At 42.8% G+C, this 22,277-nt stretch overlaps 1 protein-coding gene across 1 annotated transcript in view; it reads right to left on the bottom strand.

Annotated features, from left to right (window-relative positions):
• egg (SET domain bifurcated histone lysine methyltransferase eggless) overlaps positions 1-22,277 on the bottom strand; it is a 50,288-nt gene that overhangs the window by 12,375 nt on the left and 15,636 nt on the right. Inside the window, exons 14-26 of the mRNA XM_028314002.1 lie at positions 22,093-22,215; positions 21,463-21,510; positions 20,919-21,098; positions 19,100-19,220; positions 18,024-18,129; positions 16,623-16,716; positions 15,947-16,052; positions 11,374-11,549; positions 7,048-7,134; positions 4,378-4,485; positions 2,763-2,908; positions 1,895-2,090; positions 862-1,029 (exon numbers count right to left, since the gene is read on the bottom strand). Coding sequence (XP_028169803.1) covers positions 862-1,029; positions 1,895-2,090; positions 2,763-2,908; positions 4,378-4,485; positions 7,048-7,134; positions 11,374-11,549; positions 15,947-16,052; positions 16,623-16,716; positions 18,024-18,129; positions 19,100-19,220; positions 20,919-21,098; positions 21,463-21,510; positions 22,093-22,215 — 1,659 coding nt within the window. The remainder of the gene's footprint in view (positions 1-861; positions 1,030-1,894; positions 2,091-2,762; positions 2,909-4,377; positions 4,486-7,047; positions 7,135-11,373; positions 11,550-15,946; positions 16,053-16,622; positions 16,717-18,023; positions 18,130-19,099; positions 19,221-20,918; positions 21,099-21,462; positions 21,511-22,092; positions 22,216-22,277) is intronic.

The following is a 22,277-nucleotide window of genomic DNA, read 5'->3' as shown; positions in this document are numbered from 1 at the left end:
TAAGTTTTGAATTTTATGGAATTGGGAAAGAAGTACCGAGTTTGAAGCGTTCATGAGCAGACATTGCAGTTGAATATTCAAGTTCTGAATTTGATTATTGATGAATAATAAAATAAATCCTACTAGCTCGATTGATGGTTTCATTTAATTTATTTAAACCAGGTTACCTTTAATAATATTTTTCGTTAGTTTATGAAAATATCAAATTAGCCCGTAATCCTGAATCCTGATACATAAATTTAGCCTATTAATTTAACACATGTACGACTGTACTCAGTGTTGCACTATCAAATGCAATTGAAGCGCCTCTATGCCAGGGTTTTTATGTTCCTGGTCAGGCTATACTATTAATTTTAGGTATTTTATTATCTTTGAATTTAATATATATGAATATATAATAATAATGAAGATTTATCAACTCGGAAAGGGATCAACACCGTATCGCCTTTCGCGCGCTGTCAACCGCGAGGCGAGGCGTTTACGTTACGGTGCGGATAAGTGTGCGTTGCAGTATGGAGTTTCATACAAAGAATACTGATCGCCTCGAGTTGATAAACGTCCTTAAAGTAGCAAATTAACTTAGTATTGTTGTAATTATAGTCTATACGTTTAACGTTATTATTTATCATTAACTAGCTGACCCGGCGAACTTTGTTCCGCCTTAATGGTAAATAAGCAGACTTTTTTTTTAAATTTCGAACGGGATAAAAAGTATCCTATGTCCTTCTCCTGGCTCTAAACTACCTCCCTGACAATTTTCAGCTAAATCGGTTCACCCGTTCTTGAGTTATAAGTGGAGTAATAACTAACACGACTTTCTTTTATATATATAGATAAGGTTAATATAGCCTATAGTCTTACCTCGCAATCATCAGTACAATCGCACCCGCACAGGAACTCGGGGTCCAGATTCAGTGGGACCCCAGCAGTGGGCGTCCGTTCCGTGTTGTACGAGCAGAATTCCGGCAGCGACTCGTCGTAGTAGTTCACGCATGGGACTGGCACGTTTTCTCGGCCGTGGGATAGGTCCTGGGAATTGATTTGACGTTAGTTTGGTGTTTGATAGCATAATATCAAAAGTGATAAGGCAAAAAATCTGTAACTAAAATAATATAAAACTAAGACCGAATTTATCTTAGGGCTGATTTCTCAATCATCGGATAACTTTTAACTGAAGAATAAGTTTGGCACATTGACAGTTTCAGTATGAGAATAGACATGTTGACACAACCAATCAATTGACGTACTTTTTAAAACTGTCAAAACGAAACTCTCCCATAGATTTTGTACGGTACTACAAGCAAGTGACGTCACTATTTTGTCAACTCAAATAAACTACTTTTTTCAATTAGAATGCGACCAAAAATCGTAATTTACAGGTAATTTAAAATAAATTAAGTTTTTAAGACCAGAATGAAGTGTATTTTTAGAAAAGTTGTGATTTCAATTGGAGAATGGTGTCAAATTGTCCATTAATATGTCAAAATGACAAGTTTATTCTTCAGTTAAAAGATATGTGACGATTGAAAAATCAGCTTTTAAAGTAAGTTTTCTATAGTGAATATTAGGATATGAGCGTACGGGTGACTTTTTGTCGCTGTGACAGTATGTCTTTCTCTTTTACACTTTTATAAAGATAAAAAGAGAGGCACTGTAGTACATATTGTTATCTATGGAGAGACATAGACTATATTAGTAAATTGAATTTGAGGGGGATTTGCTATAATGCAACATTAACTCGATTTTACTATCACAACAGTGGTAAGTAACCCGTGCGCGCGCGCGTCAAGTGACTAAACTGAAGCCCAGTGGCTATTATAAGTACCAAGAAAAAAATCTGGACACCGCGGTTCAGCCAAACTAAACAGCGCCATCTATTATCAACTTTACGCACCTTCTTCCCAACCAGGCACTTGTTCAACACGAACTCAGCTAGACAGTGCGTGTGTGGCGTAAAGTCAAACAGGTCCACCGCCATGTCAGACTCGATGAGACGGAGATATCTGTGCAACTCTCTCATGTTGCGCAAGCGGCGGCCGCACGGCGCTTTGTACATCACTTCCTTGTGACCTTTGTAGCGGACGATTTGTCTGGATGAAGGTAGTTGGAGATTAATATAGGTTTTATTTAGAATCTTGCAATAAGGACTATCGTATTTGCCCTCACCAGATGGCACCGCTGTAGAGTAAGGTACTATCAGCGTCGTGGCTTTCCCCACTGTGGGCCACGGCATATGCTGAGTGGGATCCCATTGCGATGGGCATCGCTGTTGCGCTGTTGTGTCTTTTTTTCCGTATACCTTCTCTGTCCTTAACTAAGTGATGTTCATCGTAATAAATGTTTCTTTCTTTGTTATCACTCGTCAGTGGTTGTTAAGTATAAAAACGATCGCCAAATGCGATAGTTTTCCTACCGCTTCTACACTCACCAGTTGGCGCTAATGTCTCAGCTACTAGCGAGTGACAAGACCTTACTTTACAGTGGCGCCAAGTGGGAAGGCAAACATAACAATTGCGGATTTTCACAGCTTTGAAGTCAATACATAGGGTAGTGGATACTCTGGTCAATAGACATTACTTTTTATTTCCTGATTTTGAAATGAGGCAATACACGCGATTACTAAAATGGCATAGACAGACCAAATATCAAATTAATAACATAGTTTAAGTAATGATTTTCAAAGGGGCTTATGTTCAGCCTATCACACTGTAAATTGCAAAACCACACTTAACACTACAACGCAAGGTGCCTTATCGACTCACCTCTCCCAGCCACTAAGCAGTGGTTTCGCCAGCGGGTTGTAAGTCCTCAGATCCTTCAGCGCCAGTACATCCTTCCTCTTACAGTGCGCTCCGCAGTTGTGAGTGATCATCTTTAGAGGCGTGACCACTTTTTTGGGCGTGTAGTACTGTAAGAGAGAATATATGTATAAGCAGTCAATTTAGTAAATTTTTGTGAGCTTTTAACGCTGTTTCTCAATGGAGCTAAAGGACTTGCCACACTGGATGCGTTCTGCAATCTGCGGTCAGGTCAAAGTGAAAACAACGAACTTTGTCGGTCTCTTTACATTTTGTATTTATGCGGTTAGGAGCAAAGAACGCATATTGCATCGTTGACAGATTGCCTTGTCACGACCTCTGACAGTTCAAGAAGGGTCTCCTCAGACGAGTTTCAAGAAGGGTCCCCTGGGTTTAGATACTTAAGGATAAGGAGGACGTAAGGTAGATTTCGAGGGACGTATTTCTGTCCACTTACCACGTTTGCCCCATCGATCTATTATGCAGGGCAGGGTTTTCAGAAATCTCCTGGGTTTAGACACACAAAGGGAAGGTGGGAATGGTGGGAAATTGATCATAAACTCACTAAAACTCTGTTGCTGACACTACAACCCTGCTGATGATGTCAAACGCAGCGCTGTCTGATTCCAAGCTTTTCATTGGCGGTCAAGCTGTAGATCCTGGCTGCATAGGAGTTGCAGCGGTGGGAACGAGAGGTGGGAATGGTGGGATATACTCACCACAACTAGTTTGGTGACGCTGTCAGCGGCGGGCAGCTACTGCTTTTAGGAAGAGTCATGGTTACACAGGAGTTGCAGCAGTGAGAACGAGAGGTGAGAATGGTGGGAATAAGATCCTGGCTACACAGGAGTTGGGAACTAGAGCTGGGAATGGTGGGGATATACTCACCAAGACTGCGAGACACACGGCTAGTTACAGGCTACTTCATACTTGTGTCTAAGCCGGGGAGGTATCTAGGTTATAAGCCTGAGGGGCGGTGGGAACGAGAGGTGGGAATTGTAGGAATATACTCACCATAACTTTACTGGTGACGCTGTCAGTGTCGGGCTGCTTTTAGGAAGAGTAATGGTTACACAGGAGTTGCAACGGTGGGAACGAGAGGTGGGAATATACTCACCACGACTCTGCTGGTGACGCTGTCAGTAACCAGGATCACACAGGAGCTGCAGCGGTGGGAAAGAAAGGTGGGATTGTTGGAAAACCATACACGTATGGTGGGGATATACTCACCACGACTCTGCTGGAAACACTATAAGTAGTCAGGATCTACACAGGAGTTGAAGCGGTGGGAATGGTGGGAATAAGATCCTGGCTACACAGGAGTTGCAGCGGTGGAAACGAGAGGTAAGAACAAGATCCTGGCTACACAGGAGTTGTAGTGGTGAGAACGAGAGGTGGGAATGGTGGGAAATCATACACAAATGGTGGGAATATACTGACCACGACTCTGCTGGTGACGCTATCGGCGGCGGGCGGCGGCTGCTTTTAGGAAGAGTCATGGTTACACAGGAGTTGCAGCGGTGGGAACGAGAGGTGGGAATGGTGGGAAATCATACACGCATGGTGGGGATATACTGACCACGACTCTGCTGGTGACGCTATCGGCGACGGGCGGCGGCGCAGGCGCGTGCGGCACGGGCGGTAACGCTGTGGACTTCTTGGCCACTGCTCGCTGACGGTTCTCCCTCTGAAAGTTATTGGATAGATGTAAGTTTTGTTTTAAACAGAACAAGTTTTTCTGTTTAGCCTAAAGGTTAACTGGCAGAGAAAGCCCAATGGCATTAAGTTCATCTTATTTTATTTATTACACACACAGAGGCACCCGCTGAAAACCAGTGTCAGTGATTAATACTGAGCGGGCGGCGGCTTTTTGGCAAAAGATATTTATTATGTTTATTGTAATGTTGTGTGTTTAATGTTTTTTTTTTTTGTGTTTTCTCTTCTTTTATTTGTTCATTTTCATTTGTGTTTTCGTGTCAAATAAAGGTTTTTTTATTCTATTCTATTAGGGAAGAGGAAACGACTACAAAACAACATAATTAAAATAATATTAGATAAATACATGAGAAATCATTAGTACCTAATGTAGCGCTTACAGCGCTATCCTCAGTTTGCTAAAAAAAATATATTCGCGAGCTGCTGGTCAGGTAAACATGTTATGTACCCACTACATATATGACATTAAAGATTAAATATACACCGTGTTACTTTGCATTCTTGCCATATTCACAGAGATAAAAGTAGGTAACAATACCTATTACACGGTAATACTATCTATACAGTATTCCAACTCGGCCATATTTTTGAAATAAATGTCAACAGCCCCGCGGTACGTCACGGTATGACAACATGCGATAGGGCTGCTCACCTACAGTACCCATTCTAATTACATCTGTCTACTTAGAATTTCTATCTAGTATTGTTATTTTTTTTTATTTAGACAAACAAAATACTTTTTGAATGGAATAGGATAAAAATGCGTGTTGTTTTGTGATTAGTAGATTTAATTTAAAAAAATATACTAAAATAATTTTGAATCTACTAATCATAATGACCTGTTACTTTAATTTCAGGCGGGTGAAGTCGTGGGCCAAAGCTGGTTTTAAATACAATATAATTTTCATTTCAAATCAAACTTACTGAAAATGACCATTTCTGACAGTTAATGACTAGGTAGTTTTTGACAAATTTGACCGTTTAAGACGGTAAGTCAAATTCAATCAACTTAGTCATTTTCAACACTAGGCCATCGACGTCCGTTCGGCACATTCGCGACACCCCTAACTTTTACTTTCGACCGCGTACCGAGATTTGAAATTCGAAGGAATGCTCGCGTTTCGTCGGTTTATATGAAGTTACAATACTGTATGATATTATTACCGTGCCTATTATTTAAGATAAACAAGAGACTCCCATAAAGAAAGTACACTAAGATTTTAGTAAATTTGGTTTTTCAGTACAAATCGGAATAAACCAATTTTGTCTTGCACGTTCTACAGGTGCAAGTGGAATAAACCTAGTGGGCGTGGCCTAGTTCTTAATAATCTGTTGTTTTATGGCTCTGGGTACTAGCCTTTTTATCCAGTCATAATAATTATTTTAAAATACTCTTCAGTTGATTTCAGATTTTCCTTTCTACTCTCAGTTTCTACTTTACGGGCTTAGGACCGTCAAAAATACGTAATAATTATTAAGGTTTTAATTAATTTTAACATTGTACCCTATTTTTACAAATTAATAAATTAAGTATGAAATGAAATCACCTTATTCACAATTAATTATTTATTTATAAGTTCCTACTTACAAAGTTTACGTACTGCAAAGCAAGTGTTCAAAGTGTCCTCCGTTCTGATGAAGGCACAGTCTAGCACGGCGAAGCGTAGGTATTCCGCTTTAGTTTTCGCAACACATAAACGTTTTGTCCCACAGTTTCACTAAAACAATCCTTTCATGTAACGCGTTTACACTGTTTATCTCTTCTGCGCATACCAGTCGTTTCAAGTCACGCCAAAAATCCATTGGTGTCAGGTCCGAGGATCATGGTGGTCAAGCTACTGGACCACTCGTCCAATCCACTGTTCACCAAACGTATTATTCGCGCACTTGACGTCCTTATTGTGGGGGAGCACCATCCTGCTGGTAGTAGAGCATTTGGTGTAACGCTAAGGGTACGTCATCAACCATTTCGTCTAAGACGTCTTGCAGACACTCCAGGCACCATTTTGATTAAATTATTCGTTGTTTGAATACACTTCAGACATTTTTGTATAATTGATAACGTGATTTGTGATTGATGGATTTCTCAGTTTTTTACAAGTGTCAAAAAGACATTTTAAAGACAATAGATTGCAAAAGATATTGAAAAATACAATAAAAAGGTAAAAAGTCTTCATCGCCATCGCCAACAAGTGATGTGTATGCGTTACGATAATTAGTGATGTGTTTAACAGATTGTCGATAAAATAAAATACTCAAGATTTTAAAAAATATTTTCGGGCATTATTTTTTAACGGATTTGTGATCAGTATCAGTAATATAGTCACCTCTGTAAATATGGCAAGATTGCAAAGTAACACCCTGTATAAAACATCAGGTGTCAAATAAGGTATTTGACCGCAATCGCACTTGATGTTAAGTGAAATGGAGTCTAGAATGCTCTAGTCAATGTCAGATAGGTCATGCCACTATAGGTGTCACGATTCTATGCACAAAGTGCCAGAAAAAATACTAATTTGTAATAATAACTTACCTCGCTAGGTGGCGCCGGCGCCGGCGGTGCGGGTTCGTTCTTGTTCTGTTCTTCTGACCTCGTATACTCCACGTACGGCATATTTATCTGTGAAAGTAATCGTTTATTTTATAATGTGGGCTATGAAAATGTTAAAAATATAAATACATCCAAGATTCATTATCGTCATTTCAGCCGCAGAACATAAACCTCCTCTAATGGTTTCCAGCTTGACTGGTTGGTAGCGGCCTGCATCCAGCACCTTCCTGCTACCTTTATTAGGTCGTCTGTTCATCTTGTGGCTGGACGTCCTACGCTGCTTGGACAGTCGCGTTCATTCTAATAAAATCTCAACATTATGACAAGAGGTGCTGCAGTTTTGTAAACGTCCAATATTGTGAGCAAAAGGTGCAGTTGTCTTACTTAGGTCACGGTCACTGCAATGTATGCCTTATGCTACCTGCATAAGGTGTACTGTCGCTTGCAGCTGCCAGCCTGAAGTGTAGTCACGTCTCTTGCCACCGCGTTCACACGATTATAAGCCTAATCTCAAGGCCATAAGGTTCTCACCTGTGGCTGCGCCTTAGTCCGAGGCATGGGTCGCGCTCGCTTCCTCTGCAGCGCCAAGAACAGTGGTGCGAGCCTGGCGGACCCGCGGTAGATCCAAATGTGAGTCTAATGTCATCAGCATAAGGTGTAGTGTCGCTTACAGCTACCAGCCTAGAGTATAGTAGCGTCACTGCTATGTCTTATGTCGCCGCGTTCACACGAATAAAAGCCTAATGTCATCAGCATAAGGCGTGCTGTCGCTTGCAGCTTTCAGCTAGGAGTGTAGTCACGTCTCTTGCCACCGCGTTCAAACGAATATAAGTCTAATCTTGAGAACATAAGGTGCATTCTTACCTGCGGCTGCGCTTTAGTCTGAGGCATCCTCTGTAGTGCCAAGAACAGTGGTGCGAGCCTGGTGGACCCGCGGTAGATCCATTACAAAAGAAGCTTAATGCCATTTACATAAGGTACAGTGTCGCTTGCAGCTGTCAGCTAGGAGTGTAGTCACGTCTCTTGCCACCACGTTCACACGATTATAAGCCTAATCTCAAGGCCATAAGGTTCTCACCTGCGGCTGTGCTTTAGTCCTAGGCATGGGTCGCGCTCGCTTCCTCTGCAGCGCCAAGAACAGTGGTGCGAGCCTGGTGGACCCGCGGTAGATCCACTCTAAAAGGAGCCTATTGTCGTCTGCATAAGGTACACTATTGCATGTAGTTGCCAGCCTGGATTGTAGCTGCGTCACTGCAGTGTCTCAAGTTGCCGCGTTCACACGAATAAAAGCCTAATGTCGTCTGCATAAGGCGTAGTGTCGTTTGTAGCTGCCAGCCTCAAGTGTAGTCATGTCTCACGCCGCCGAGTTCACACGATAATAAGCCTAATCTCAAGGTCATAAAGTGCATTCTTACCTGCGGCTGTACCTTAGTTTTAGGCATGGGTCGCGCTTGCTTCCTCTGTAGTGCCAAGAACAGTGGTGCGAGCCTGGCGGACCCGCGGTAGATCCAAATGTGAGTCTAAATTCGTCTGCATAAGGTAAAATGTCGCTTGTAGCTGCCAGCCTGGATTGTAGTCACGTCACTGCAATGTCTTATGTCGCCTCGTTCACACGAATAAAAGCCAAACGTCGTCTGCATAAGGTGTACTGTCGCTTGCAGCTGTCAGCTAGGAGTGTGTCACGTCTCTTGCCACCGCGTTCACACGATTATAAGCCATGCAAAGCCAAGTGGTGCAAGCCTGGTGGACCCGCGGTAGATCTACTCTAAAAGGAGCCTATTGTCGTCTGCATAAGGTGTACTATCGCCTGCAGCTGCCAGCTTCGTAGTAAGTCTCATGCTACTGCGTTCATACGATTATAAGCCTAATCTCAAAGCCATAAGGTGCATTCTCACCTGCGGCTGCGCTTTAGTCCTAGGCATGGGTCGCGCTCGCTTCCTTTGCAGCGCCAAGAACAGTGGTGCGAGCCTGGTAGATCCACTCCAGTGTGAGTCTTATGTCTTCAGCATAAGGTAAAATGTCGCTTGTAGCTTCCAGCCTGGATTGTAGCTGCGTCACTGCAATGTCTCAAGTTGCCGTGTTCACACGAATAAAAGCCTAATGTCGACTGCATAAGGCGTAGTGTCGTTTGTAGCTGCCAGCCTAAAGTGTAATCATGTCTTACGCCGCCGAGTTCACACAAATAAGAGTCTTATATCAAGGCCATAATCGATTTTCATAAGGTGTAGTGTCAGTCGGCTGCCTATAGTTCCAGAAGGAGTAGCGACAAGCTGGTGTGAACTAGTCACACAAATAAGAGCCTAATCTCAACAGTATAAGATTTATTCTTACTTGCAGCTGTGCCTTAGTCCTAGGCATGGGTCGCGCTCGGTTCCTCTGCAGCGCCAAGAACAGTGGTGCGAGCCTGGTAGATCCACTCCAGTGTGAGCTTTATGTCGTCTGCATAAGGTGTACTATCGCTTGTAGCTGTGAGCTAGGAGTATAGTCGCATCACTGCAATGTCTTATGTCGCCTCGTTCACACGAATAAAAGCCTAATGTCATCAGCATAAGGCGTACTGTCGCTTGCAGTTGCCAGCCTGGATCATAGTCACATTTCTTGCCGCTGCGTTCACACAGAAATAAGTCTTATATCAAGGGCATAGGGTGCATTCTCACCTGAGGCTGCGCCTTAGTCCTAGGCATGGGTCGCGCTCGCTTCCTCTGTAGCGCCAAGAACAGTGGTGCGAGCCTGGTGGACCCGCGGTAGATCCAAATATGACCCTAATGTCGTCTGCATAAGGTACACTATTGCATGTAGCTGCCAGCCTGGATTGTAGTCACGTCACTGCAATGTCTTAATGTCGCCGCGTTCACACGAATAAAAGCCTAATGTCGACTGCATAAGGCGTAGTGTCGCTTGCAGCTGTCAGCCTGAAGTGTAGTCACATTTCTTGCCGCTGCGTTCACACGATTATAAGCCTAATCTCAAGGCCATAAGGTTCTCACCTGCGGCTGTGCTTTAGTCCGAGGCATGGGGCGCGCTCGCTTCCTCTGCAACGCCAAGAACAGTGGTTGCCTGGTGGACCCACGGTAGATCCACTCTAAAAGGAGCCTATTGTCGTCTGCATAAGGCGTGCTGTCGCTTGCAGCTGCCAGCCTGAAGCGTAGTCACGTCTCTTGCCACCGCGTTTACACGAATATAGGCCTAATCTTAAGGCCATAAGGTGCATTCTTACCTGCGGCTGCGCTTTAGTCTTAGGCATCCTCTGTAGTGCCAAGAACAGTGGTGCGAGCCTGGTGGACACGCGGTAGATCCATTACAAAAGAAGCTTAATGCCATTTACATAAGGTGCAGTGTCGCTTGCAGCTGTCAGCCTGAAGTGTAGTCACATTTCTTGCCGCTGCGTTCACACGATTATAAGCCTAATCTCAAGGCCATAAGGTTCTCACCTGCGGCTGCGCCTTAGTCCTAGGCATGGGTCGCGCTCGCTTCCTCTGTAGTGCCAAGAACAGTGGTGCGAGCCTGGTGGACCCACGGTAGATCCACTCTAAAAGGAGCCTATTGTCGTCTGCATAAGGTACACTATTGCATGTAGTTGCCAGCCTGGATTGTAGGTGCGTCACTGCAATGTCTTATGTCGCCGCATTCACACGAATAAAAGCCTAACGTCATCAGCATAAGGCGTGCTGTCGCTTGCAGCTTTCAGCTAGGAGTGTAGTCACGTCTTTTGCCACCGCGTTCACACGAATATAAGTCTAATCTTGAGAACATAAGGTGCATTCTTACCTGCGGCTGCGCTTTAGTCTGAGGCATCCTCTGTAGTGCCAAGAACAGTGGTGCGAGCCTGGTGGACCCGCGGTAGATCCATTACAAAAGAAGCTTAATGCCATTTACATAAGGTACAGTGTCGCTTGCAGCTGTCAGCTAGGAATGAAGTCTCGTCTCTTGCTACCGCGTTCACACGATTATAAGCCTAATCTCAAGGCCATAAGGTTCTCACCTGCGGCTGTGCTTTAGTCCTAGGCATGGGTCGCGCTCGCTTCCTCTGCAGTGCCAAGAACAGTGGTGCGAGCCTGGTGGACCCACTGCAATGTGAGTCTTATGTCTTCAGCATAAGGTAAAATGTCGCTTGTAGCTGCCAGCATGGAGCGTAGTCACGTCACTGCAATGTCTTGTTTCGCCTCGTTCACACGAATAAAAGCCTAATGTCGTCTACATAAGGCACAGTGTCGCTTGCAGTTGCCAGCCTGGATCATAGTCACATTTCTTGCCGCTGCGTTCACACAGAAATAAGTCTTATATCAAGGGCATAGGGTGCATTCTCACCTGCGGCTGCGCCTTAGTCCTAGGCATGGGTCGCGCTCGCTTCCTCTGCAGCGCCAAGAACAGTGGTGCGAGCCTGGTGGACCCGCGGTAGATCCATTCGGATCGGTTGTCCTCTTCGAAATGCACTTGGACCAGAGACGCGTCGACTTGGACCACGCGGGATGCCCACCATTTGCCTGTAAAGGAAGTTGGTTTCAATGGTTATTGTGAGTTCTTAGGCCCAGAACAGACGGTGAAACGCAACTGCAACGAAACTGCAACTACTAGTTACTTTTGAGCTGCATCTAAATTTCTGCCATAGCGTCCGTTGAGAGACCACACATGACGCGACCAGTTTGAAAGTTTCAAGTTGCGTTTCACCGTCTGTTCTGGGCCTTATTCTTCATTGGCCCCTCACTGATAAGGATCGCGACCAAAAAACCGATTGAATTTGGATTTCGAATTTCAAATTCACACTTGCGTGTACACGACAATGCAATGAGGGCTATCGTTTTAGCGCTCACCAGTTAGCGCCACTGTAGAGTAAGGGTTCTTACACACGAACAGCATTTTGCTGTCGACGCATGTAACTGCAGTCGACGTCAGAAGGCGACGGCTAGCTGTCGACATGCTGCCGACGTGCTGTCGACGCGTTCGCGGCTGCCGCCGGCAGGTGCAGTCAAAAACAATGAAATAATATGGAACTCGAATTTAGAAGGCTACCATAATAAAACATTAAAAAATAGAGCATGGGCGTCGGTGTGTGTAGTCTCGTTCTCTATTCAATAACATTTCTTAAACCCACAATGACCGGTTCTTTCTCTTTCGTCGACGACGACGGAGTAAATGCAACAACAGTGTTTCTTCAATGAAATCCATTTTCAACTGGCTGGCTCCTGTACAAAGACGTACGCCGACACGGTCGCCGCAGCAAGCTGTCGACTCGTCGACGTCTGCCGTCGACGTGTCGACAGCTTGCTGCGGGCACGTCGACGGCTAGCTGCCGACAAGTGACGGCGACTGTGGTCGCCTTTGCTGTCGTCAATGTGCTGCTCGTGTGTAAGAGCTCTAAGGTCCTGTCACTTGCTAGTAGCGAAGACATTGGCGCCAACTTGTGAGCGCTAAAGTGGTAGGAGGACTATCGTATTTGCACTCATCAAGATGGCGCCACTGTAGAGTAAGGTCCTGTCAATCGCCAAGGGTGCCAACTGTTAAGTATAAAAACGATAGCCCTCATTGGGATCCTGCATTCCGCAAAACTCGATTGCCGTGGGAAAGGGCCTTTAGTGTCAAGACATAGTGACACGGCTTTCATGCCTTCGCGATCTCAAGGGGCTTAGTGTGAGTTTACATCAAACGTATTCAATATCGACTGCGAAAAAATGACACTAGATGTATGACGAATTGTACAGCGCCCCTAGCGGATAAACTATCAAGAACTAAAATCTACATAGATTTTTTTTACGCACTCGATATCGAATACGTTAGATGAAAACTCACACTACGCCCCCAGGAGTACGTTACCTAGCTCCTTCACAAACTTGGAGCGGAGAGGAGCGGAGCTATGCCAACATTTTTGAGCAATCATTTTGTTTACATTAGCGTAGCTCTGCTAATGTTCCGCCCACCCCCTTTTTTCTTCACTTCATTCTATCCCTCTCCGCTCCGCTTCATTCCTTCTACAGCCGAAATCTAGATCTAGTACCAACTCACCATTCCACTCAGTTTTCAAGCTCTGTCCAGCGTGTAGCCGCACCATCGGCCTCTCAGGGTAGGCTATCAGATATTCCTTTACGAACTACCTTAAAGATGCCCGTCTACTAGCGGAGAGGAGAGGAGCGGAGCGAAACGGAGCGGAGCTGTGATTTTTTGATGTAGGTGTGATTTTTGAGAAATCTTGTTTTTTACAGATCCGCTTAGTTCCTTTTCTGTCCGCTCCATTCCTCTCTGCTTCTTTCCTCCTTGCCCTAGACGGCTTATATCTAACAGATTTAGGAACTATAGCTCTAGCGCTTAAGAGCGTTTACGCCGTTTGGCGCAAAAACAGTACTTTTTCAACTCGTTACAATCATTAACCAGTAATACTACAAATATGTTATAGGCATAAATAGTTAGGCAATTTCGTCGTCTAAATAGTTAATTGAGAAAATATTGCGATTAGTTTAGTATTTAAGAATTCTATCAAGATAAGTCCACACAGGTTTTGTAAATTTCCACTTTAGCGTCAGTTTACAAGCTGAAATTTTTATAAAAATACTGTGAAAACGATTTAAAAAACATTTATATCCTATAGCATAGATACTTGGGCAAATAGTTATCTGAGAAAATTTTTAGATTTAAGCATTTTACAATAAGAAATCACAAATTAAAAGAACGTGAAATACCCAAAAATCAAAGTGATTTTTTCACCAATATTCTTCTTTTATTCAACATAAAAATAGCTTAATATAATAAAACAACATCTTATTTAAAATATTTACTTTGAAACGATATTTAATTAATTGTTATTGTTTTGCTATAAACATTTGAAAACTATTAAAAAACGCCGCGCGCGAATCATTTCCAATGATGCCCCTTGAAACGCCGCGCTTCGCGTAAACGCTCTTAACTTATTCATTGCCTGAGCGCACGGGAGGGGTAGCATTGACATATTATGATGTGACAAAGCATATAATTCCAAAATACTGAACTGTCATATGCATGACATTGACAGTGGGGCGCCACCGTCAATACCGGATCGCTGGTTCCGATTTCTGCTATGTTGGAAACCACATAGTTGAACGATGGTAGCGCCCCCCTGTGTTATAGTGTAGGGGTTTATATAATGTTTATGTAAAATGCCAATGTTTATTGCGTCCCTGGTTGACGCTCTTTTCAAGATGGTTCCTACAGAATACCAGCATTCATGTTCTGAACGGAACATGATACAAGCTGAGTAGGAGCCATTTTGGTTCAATAAATTATGTATGTAATTTAAATTGTGTAAAACGTCTGTTTGAACCAAATAAACCATTTTTCTTTCTTTCTTTCTTCTTATTGAGTTTGGTGGGACAGTTCAGCGTGGGTCATCTATACATATCTGAAGTGTCAATGACGTTTGACATAAAAATCACCCTCTCCTGCCGCTAACACACCTCAGGTGCTGACTGAGTTGTTCGCTAAGCCTATAGTTCTCCAACTCACCATTCCACTCAGTCTTCAAGCTCTGTCCAGCGTGTAGCCGCACCATCGGCCTCTCAGGGTAGGCTATCAGGTATTCCTTCACGAACTACCTTAAAGATGCCCGTCTACTAGCGGAGAGGAGAGAAGCGGAGCGAAACGGAGCGGAGCTGTGATTTTTGATGTAGGTGTGATTTTTGAGAAATCTTGTTTTTGATCCGCATAGTTCCTTTCCTTTCCTGTCCGCTCCATTCCTCTCTGCTTCTTTCCTCCTTGCCCTAGACGGCTTATATCTAACAGATTTAGGAACTATAGCTCTAGCGCTTAACTTAGTCAGTGCCTGAGGTATGGGAGGAGTGGAATTGACATATTATGATGTGACAAAGCATATAGTTCCAAAATACTGAACTGTCCTATGCATGACATTGACAGTGGGGCGCCACCGTCAATACAGGATCGCTGGTTCCGATTTTTGCCATATTGGAAGCCATATAGTTGAACGATGGTAGCGCCCCCCTGTCATTGAGTTCGGTGGGACAGGCACTTACTGGCTTTTGCCCGCGGCTTCGCCCGCGTGAAATTTGTTTTTTCACGGATCGTCATAAATTGTAGTCTATACCTATGTTATACTTGGTTGTGAAAAATAATGCTGTGAAGTTTCATCGAAACCCGTTCAGTGGTTTTTGCGAGAGAGAGTGACAAACATGTAGACATCCAGACAGTCGCACACATACACACACACGCACGAATAAACCTCACCTATACCTACTTGTAATTTCAATAGTGTACTTAAGATTAAGTTTAATTTTTATAGTAATAAAAACACTTCTATTCTGTAATACCTATTTATTCACGCAATATTGCAATATTTACTGTATTGTAAACATAGCTCCGCCATTAATTTTAGATTAAGCCAACAGCTCATAACTTGTACCACAAGCAATACTTTTTTACCCAGGCGAAGTAGCTGCTGCCATACATATGTAAGTTTTTGCATACTACCCGCATAATATTTTTAATACTTTTCGAGTCGAAATTTTGTTTTTTTTTTCTACCTTAGAAAATTCTCATACTTTTATAATTGTTATTTTCTTAAATGTTAATAAAATATAATCTATTTATTTATAACATAGACCATTGTATGGGGTGGAGGGTTGGTAACCTGAGACACAGGAATCTTCCTAGTTTAGGTATCAACCCACCAACATTCTTACTTTGTTTTCACTGATTGTTTGTTATCATAATATTATCTGTTATGTTGGTGAGAAATAAACATTACATTACATTACTTTACTTTACTTTACAGTTCAGCGTGGGTCATCTATACATATCTGAAGTGTCAATGACGTTTGACATAAAAATCACCCTCTCCTGCCGCTAACACACCTCAGGCACTGACTGAGTTGTTCGCTAAGCCTATAGTTGTTCAACTCACCATTCCACTCAGTCTTCAAGCTCTGTCCAGCGTGTAGCCGCACCATCGGCCTCTCAGGGTAGGCTATCAGGTATTCCTTCACGAACTCCCGCGAGAATGGATGCACCTGGGTAAAAATCGTTTTTGTCCTGTTTAGCTCGAAGGTTAAGTAACTGGCAGGCAGATAATGCTTTATGGCATTACCTACTAGACAATGACACGATTTTGACTAGTACGAAGGTAAACTGGCAGATTCTAACTCAAATTAATTTATTTTGCAAGTAGACTTATAGAAAGCTTTTTGGACTCTTTAAACCACTGGTACGGGACAAAAAATGGGGCAGTGCTGAGAAGAAGCTGGGAAGAGAGAAGATTTTTCAATCGTCAGATAACTTATTACTGAAGAATAAGTTTTGCACATTGACAGCTTCAATATAGGAAATATGTGTGTCAAAATGACAAGTTTATTCCTTAGTTAGAAGATATCTGACGATTGAAATATCAACACAAAGTTAAGTAAATATAAAACCTATTTATATGGCACTAGCTGATTTTGATTTTTAAATACTTGTCATAGTCCAGAGAAGGTCCAGACAAACCTATTCCTCACCGCTGAAAGAAATGGTTTGTATAAATAAAAATTACAAAGTTGGGTCAGCTAGTATTAGTATAGTTTAGTTGATAAATAAATAAATACCTCCTCCCACACTAGCGCGGAACTCTCACAAACGACTCGCGTGTCTCGATGACGCACATACTGAGCGTAACCATCGTCGAAGAATACCAGGTATCTGAAACACAATCATCATCATCATTTCACTGCTGAACACAGGCCTGCCCCAAGGATCTCCAGCTAAAAACTCATTAAAACTCATTTATTTCTGTAAATAGGCTTAAAAGGCACTTTTACACGTCCCAGTATTAACCCTACCACTGCTTCAGGACAATAAATGGGCCAGTGCTGAGAAGAAGCAGCGCAAGAAACTCAGTCACTATTGTCAGCCTCTTTTTCAAAGGTTTACAGGCTTTAAAATGTACAAAGTTATAAATATTTATGCGAGCTAGGCAGAAACGTATCCCAAACATTTTTATCTTTTTAATAATCATCGACTTTATAGTAGCCCTTTTTCATTAAGGTACTTTTAATATGTGCTTTGAATTTATGAATGGGTAGTTCTACAACAGTTTGTGGTAATTTATATAAAACAATAATTTACATGACTGTGTGTTGTGAAATGTTTTTGCTAAATCAAAAAGAGGCATAAGATTTTGAAATGTGACGTCAAGAAAAGGACCCCTCCCACACATTCCACGCCCCTTAATGTGTACGTAACTTATAGATGGCCCCTTAGGATGTCAAATGAAATCAAATTATGTAAGAAATATAAAGTAAAGAAGAAAATTACGTAAATTAGGTAATTTTAAACTGTGGCAACAATGCCCTTTTCATTATCTCTACAAAATTAAAGTACGCCTGTGAAAAATAGTGTGAATTTTAAACTTTTTGATCATCATCATCGCTTTAGCCACAGGATGTCCACTGCTGAACATAGGCCTACCCCAATGATTTCCAGATACGCCGGTTGGTAACGGCCTGCATCCAGCGCCTTCCTGCTACTTTTATGAGGTAGACTGTCAACCTTGTGGGTGGACATCCCACTTTTTGATTGCCATTAACAAAAAGAAAGCTTTGAGTCTACAATAGACTATTTGACACCATTCCCCAATAATTCGAAATCATTCTGGTCTCAGAAACTTAATTAATTTTAAATTACCTGTAAATTAAGATTTTTGGCTGCATTATAATTAAAAAAGTAGTTTAATTGAGTTGACAAAATAGTGACGTTACTTGCTTGTATTGCCACACAGAATCTATGGGAGTCTCGTTTTACCAGTTTTAAAAAGCACGTCAATGAGGGTTTTCGCGATTGAAAAGTCCGCCAGATGGAAATACGTAGACGGGAGGTCCAAATGCTGCATGATTAGTGGATTTTGACATATCTGTCAATGTCATGTCAAAAATAACCAATCATGCAGCATTTGGACCTCCCGTCTAACCCTCATTGATTGGTGGTGACAACGTCTATTTCAATCTCACCTGTAGTTGTTGACCGGGTTGGGAACCTCTGCAATGATTCCGGAGTAGAAGGCGTCCTTTTTCAGCGGATTCTGCGCGTCTTTGAAGAGAGCGATGATTCTTGTGCCTAAAGACGATTATTAGTATTAATATACGTAGTTTCACAGCATTGCTACAAATTCTAGAGTCCGGTCGCCGAGCCCGTAGAATTTCGTCTAATGACCCCAAGCTACCCATCCTAATCGCTCGTGCGTAATTATACTGCTGTCGCGTTCGCACACTCACTGCGGCCGCCCGTCACACAGTCGCGTGGGACGGGTAGCTTGGGGTCAATGGACAAAATTCTACGTGCTCGGCGACCGGACTTTAGCACCGCTCATATTCCTCGCATATATCTTCTGGAGAAGCAGCCTAAAGGTAGCGGGTTTGCGTCATAGGAGACCGAGACGGGAGACTGCGACCGTTATTTGACTTAGGTCTCTGTCTCGTTGCCTAAAGCCAAGTAACGGTCGCGGTTTCTCGTTTCGGTCGCTTGTCTCTGTCGCAGCGCGAACCGCCTTTAGAGCCATCAAATAAGACGTTTTGGACCGGACTTTAGTCGCCGGTTCAGACAGTACCCGACGACATATTCAAATTAGACGATCGTTCGCCAACGCATCGCGACTCGCGACTCTCGGAGACAGGCAGACACTAATGTATAGTCAAGAGTGTCAACATGTCATGAGAGCAAAAGGCACGAGTCGCCGACAGTCGCTGACCGTCGCAAGCAGCTAGTATGTTATGGATATCCGTAACCGTCACCGAAACTTTCGGATATCCGAAATAAAAAAATATCCGAAACCGTAACCGATTAAAAAGTTTCGGATAATTGCATTCTAAAGCACAGATATCCGTAACCGTAACCGAAACTTTTGGATATCCGAAATAAAAAAATATCCGTAACCGTAACTACATATCTATAACATCCCTAGCAAGCAGTCGCCGACATAACATCGCTCGTCTGTGAGCACGTCGTGAGCCTTATGCTCAAAACATCTAACTTGAAAGAGCACTTACTTTAAATAAATATAATTTTACATTTTACCAATAATACTGACCTATAGTAAGTCTGACATTCGCCGGCTCGTTATAAGCCAAACATCGTGCTGGAAACAGACGACTGCTGCCTTTTGGCTTGTGGTCGTACTTCACACGACACATCGTGAACGATTGTGACATCTGAAAGGAAAACAATCATCATCATCATTTAAATACCGCCTCTGTGGTCTAGTGGTAAAACCATCTGCTTCAGACGCAGAGGTCCCGATTATTTCGGTTCGGTTTGGTTGGTGGTAGGGCTTGTTCTAAGTCCGCCTGGCTAGCTACCACCATCTTACCTAAGTCTGTCGCCATAACAACAATGTTAACAGCACTGTTATGTTGTTCCGGCAGTTGAAGGTAAGATAGCCAGTTCCTCCGTGTTTGAGGATTCCGGGTGAAGCTCGCTTCCACCTTCGGCCTGATCATTACTTACCATTAGGTGAGATACAGGCCAAGAGCTAACTCGTTGTGAATAAAATAAAATTCAGCCATGGGACGTCCACTGCTGAACATAGGCCTTCCCCAATGATTTCCATGTTGATCGATTAGCGGCCCGCGTCCAGCGCCTTCCTGCTACAATCATCATCATCAGGTCATTTAGTCTCCACTGCAGGGGTATAGACGACCGCTGGCTTTGTATGACCCATAAAATTAATGTACCTAGCGGAATAGAGCAACAAAGAATTATTGGCTGTAAGAGTAGGCGCACACCGTTGATTTTTAGTTGGCCGATAGTTGTGCCCGATATTAAATTGTATGAAGAATCGGCCAAATCGAAACGGCGTAGTGTGCGCACTCTCATACATGCCCATACTGATCAACTGCCCGACTAAACTATCGGCCGACGAAAAATCAACGGTGTGCGCCTACTCTAAGAAGTATAAAAATACCTGTCAGTATTAATATTATAAGGAGCTGTGGTTTTCTGAATAAAGAAAAATAAAATAAATAAAGAACTGAGCAAGCGACATGTCACTAGCAGCAACACTGTGTAATAAAAACAGAACCGTTTTTTGCAACTATTTGACATGTCGTTAGCACTTAGGCCCAGAACACACGGTGAAACGCAATTGCAACGAAACTGCAACTTCTAGTTACTTTTGAGTTGCATCTAAGTTTCTGCCATAGATTCCGTTGAGAGAAAACACACGACGCGACCATTTCAAACCGCTTTCAAACTGGTCGTGTCATGTGTGGTCTCTCAACGGAATCAATATCAGAAACTTAGATGCAACTCAAAAGTAACTAGAAGATGCAGTTTCGTTGCAATTGCGTTTCACTGTGTGTTCTGGGCCTTATTGGCACGCTGATATTTTTTCAGATTTTACGTGAAATGGTGGATATTTATGAGAAGTAGTGCTTCAGAAATGTGGTGACTGGTTCGGTGATTGATTGGTAAAACACAGTGAAATAATTCTGACCACTGACACAAAAATGACTCAAAGTGTCATCCAAAATGGTTTTGTTTGACAGCTCATGGTTGTTGCTCTGTTCCGAAAGAACATTAACTTTATGGTATGACCCTTTTTGAGAAAAAAAGGAGGGACCCTTGATTCTATAAACCAGTATGTTAAAGACCGCTGTCTCTAAACACTTTGTTATCTCTACTAGCTGCCTTGTTTAGGTCGTCAGTCCATCGAGTAACCGTTACTTACAGCCAAGGACAGTTGAACTTTCCCCCGGGACAAACTTGACCTTCACTGGTTGGGTTATTGGCGGTCAAGTTGTAGATCCTGGATACACAGGAGTTGCAGCGGTGGGAACGAGAGGTTGGCAAAGTCCGTTACCCCCGCGACAGAATTATTGCTAGAGGTCGTCGGTCCATCGAGTACTCACCCCAGCCACCGAGCTCTTCCCGTTGACCTCCAACACTTTGCTCCTGATCCAGCAGCCGAAGGAATTTCGCATCGCATACACACAAAGTCCCGCTCTCAAGGGAGGCGGGACTAATTCTCCCGGGGGAGGCAAGTCTGAGGGTGCTGCTTCCACTGATACTTTCAGAACCGCTATGTCTTTCTGTGGGGGAAAAGGTAGTGTTTAAAGCACATCACAAAAAATAAAGGGAGATGTGAAAAGGGGGCGTGGCCAGTGTCGCAGCAATATGCCCAAAAACAGAACACATTTCTCGCGAATCGTGACAGCAATAATATGACATATTATGTCATGCAGTTGACGTTTTAAGTATAAACAGTGTACATAGCTTGCGTTGTACTAAAGATTATTCGCACACTACAATAATAATGAAACGATACAGTTAAGAGTGAAGGGTTTAAAAATCCTTGAAAATACCGGCCGCTGTAAACTTGAACCTTAAAATTTCAGTAATCTCAAAACTTGAGAAAGTATTATTATTATGCAGATAGATAGATCAGTTACTCACATCATCATCTTGTTTGGTAGTTTCTATAGTAGGTGCTGGCGGATTTTCCTACAAAAAAAACCATTTTATTAAAGTATCCGTCGACAAAAATTCTGTACTTCTTAAAATTACCAGTTTTCTTGTAGTTCAATAAAATCTATTTATTCATATCTCAAGTACAGTCATGTCAAATAGTTCGTGGCACCCTAAGTGGTCAAAAAGTTGGCAACACAACCTTATTTCAATCGTAACAAAGACGTGTTGCGAACTTTTTGGCTACTTTAGGTGTTACGAACTATTTGAGGCTGAGTGTACCTACCTACATATACAGGTTGTCCCAAAATTTGCACGTCACACTGACACCAGAGGTAAATGAGCTTAAGACGCATCTAACAAATATACTAAGTCCATTTCTAAAAATAACTAATAAGAGTCATATTTCAAAACTCATCAAACTTTTCGATGGAAATGAATAAATAAAATTGGTCATATCTTAAAACTTATGAAACTTTTTAATGGACATATTAAGCTTGTTCGATGCGTCTTAGACTCGGCCACCTCCAGTGTCAGTGGGACTCCAATTTTGGGACACCCCGTATGGTGTTATCACGAACAAAGTCATAGGAACAGCTAGCAATAAATAAAACAAACCTGCGTCTGGGTCTGAATTTGAGGCTGCGCAGTGTCACCATCTAGCGACGAGTACCCGAGCGGTATGGCCGGTCGTTTGGCCGGCACTTCGTTGGCGGACGACATACGGCGCTTTACCCTATTCTGGGGACAAAACAGTACATTTAAAGCTGAAGAGCTTCGCCCGTATTCACAAACGATGCTTG

The sequence above is a fragment of the Ostrinia furnacalis genome, unplaced genomic scaffold (assembly GCF_004193835.3).
Source record: "Ostrinia furnacalis isolate ACB-3 unplaced genomic scaffold, ASM419383v2 OfSCF4475, whole genome shotgun sequence".
Classification (NCBI taxonomy): Eukaryota; Metazoa; Arthropoda; class Insecta; order Lepidoptera; family Crambidae; genus Ostrinia; species Ostrinia furnacalis.
The sequence above is the reverse complement of the archived record's forward strand: the minus strand, read 5'-3'. Positions and strand labels throughout refer to the sequence as shown.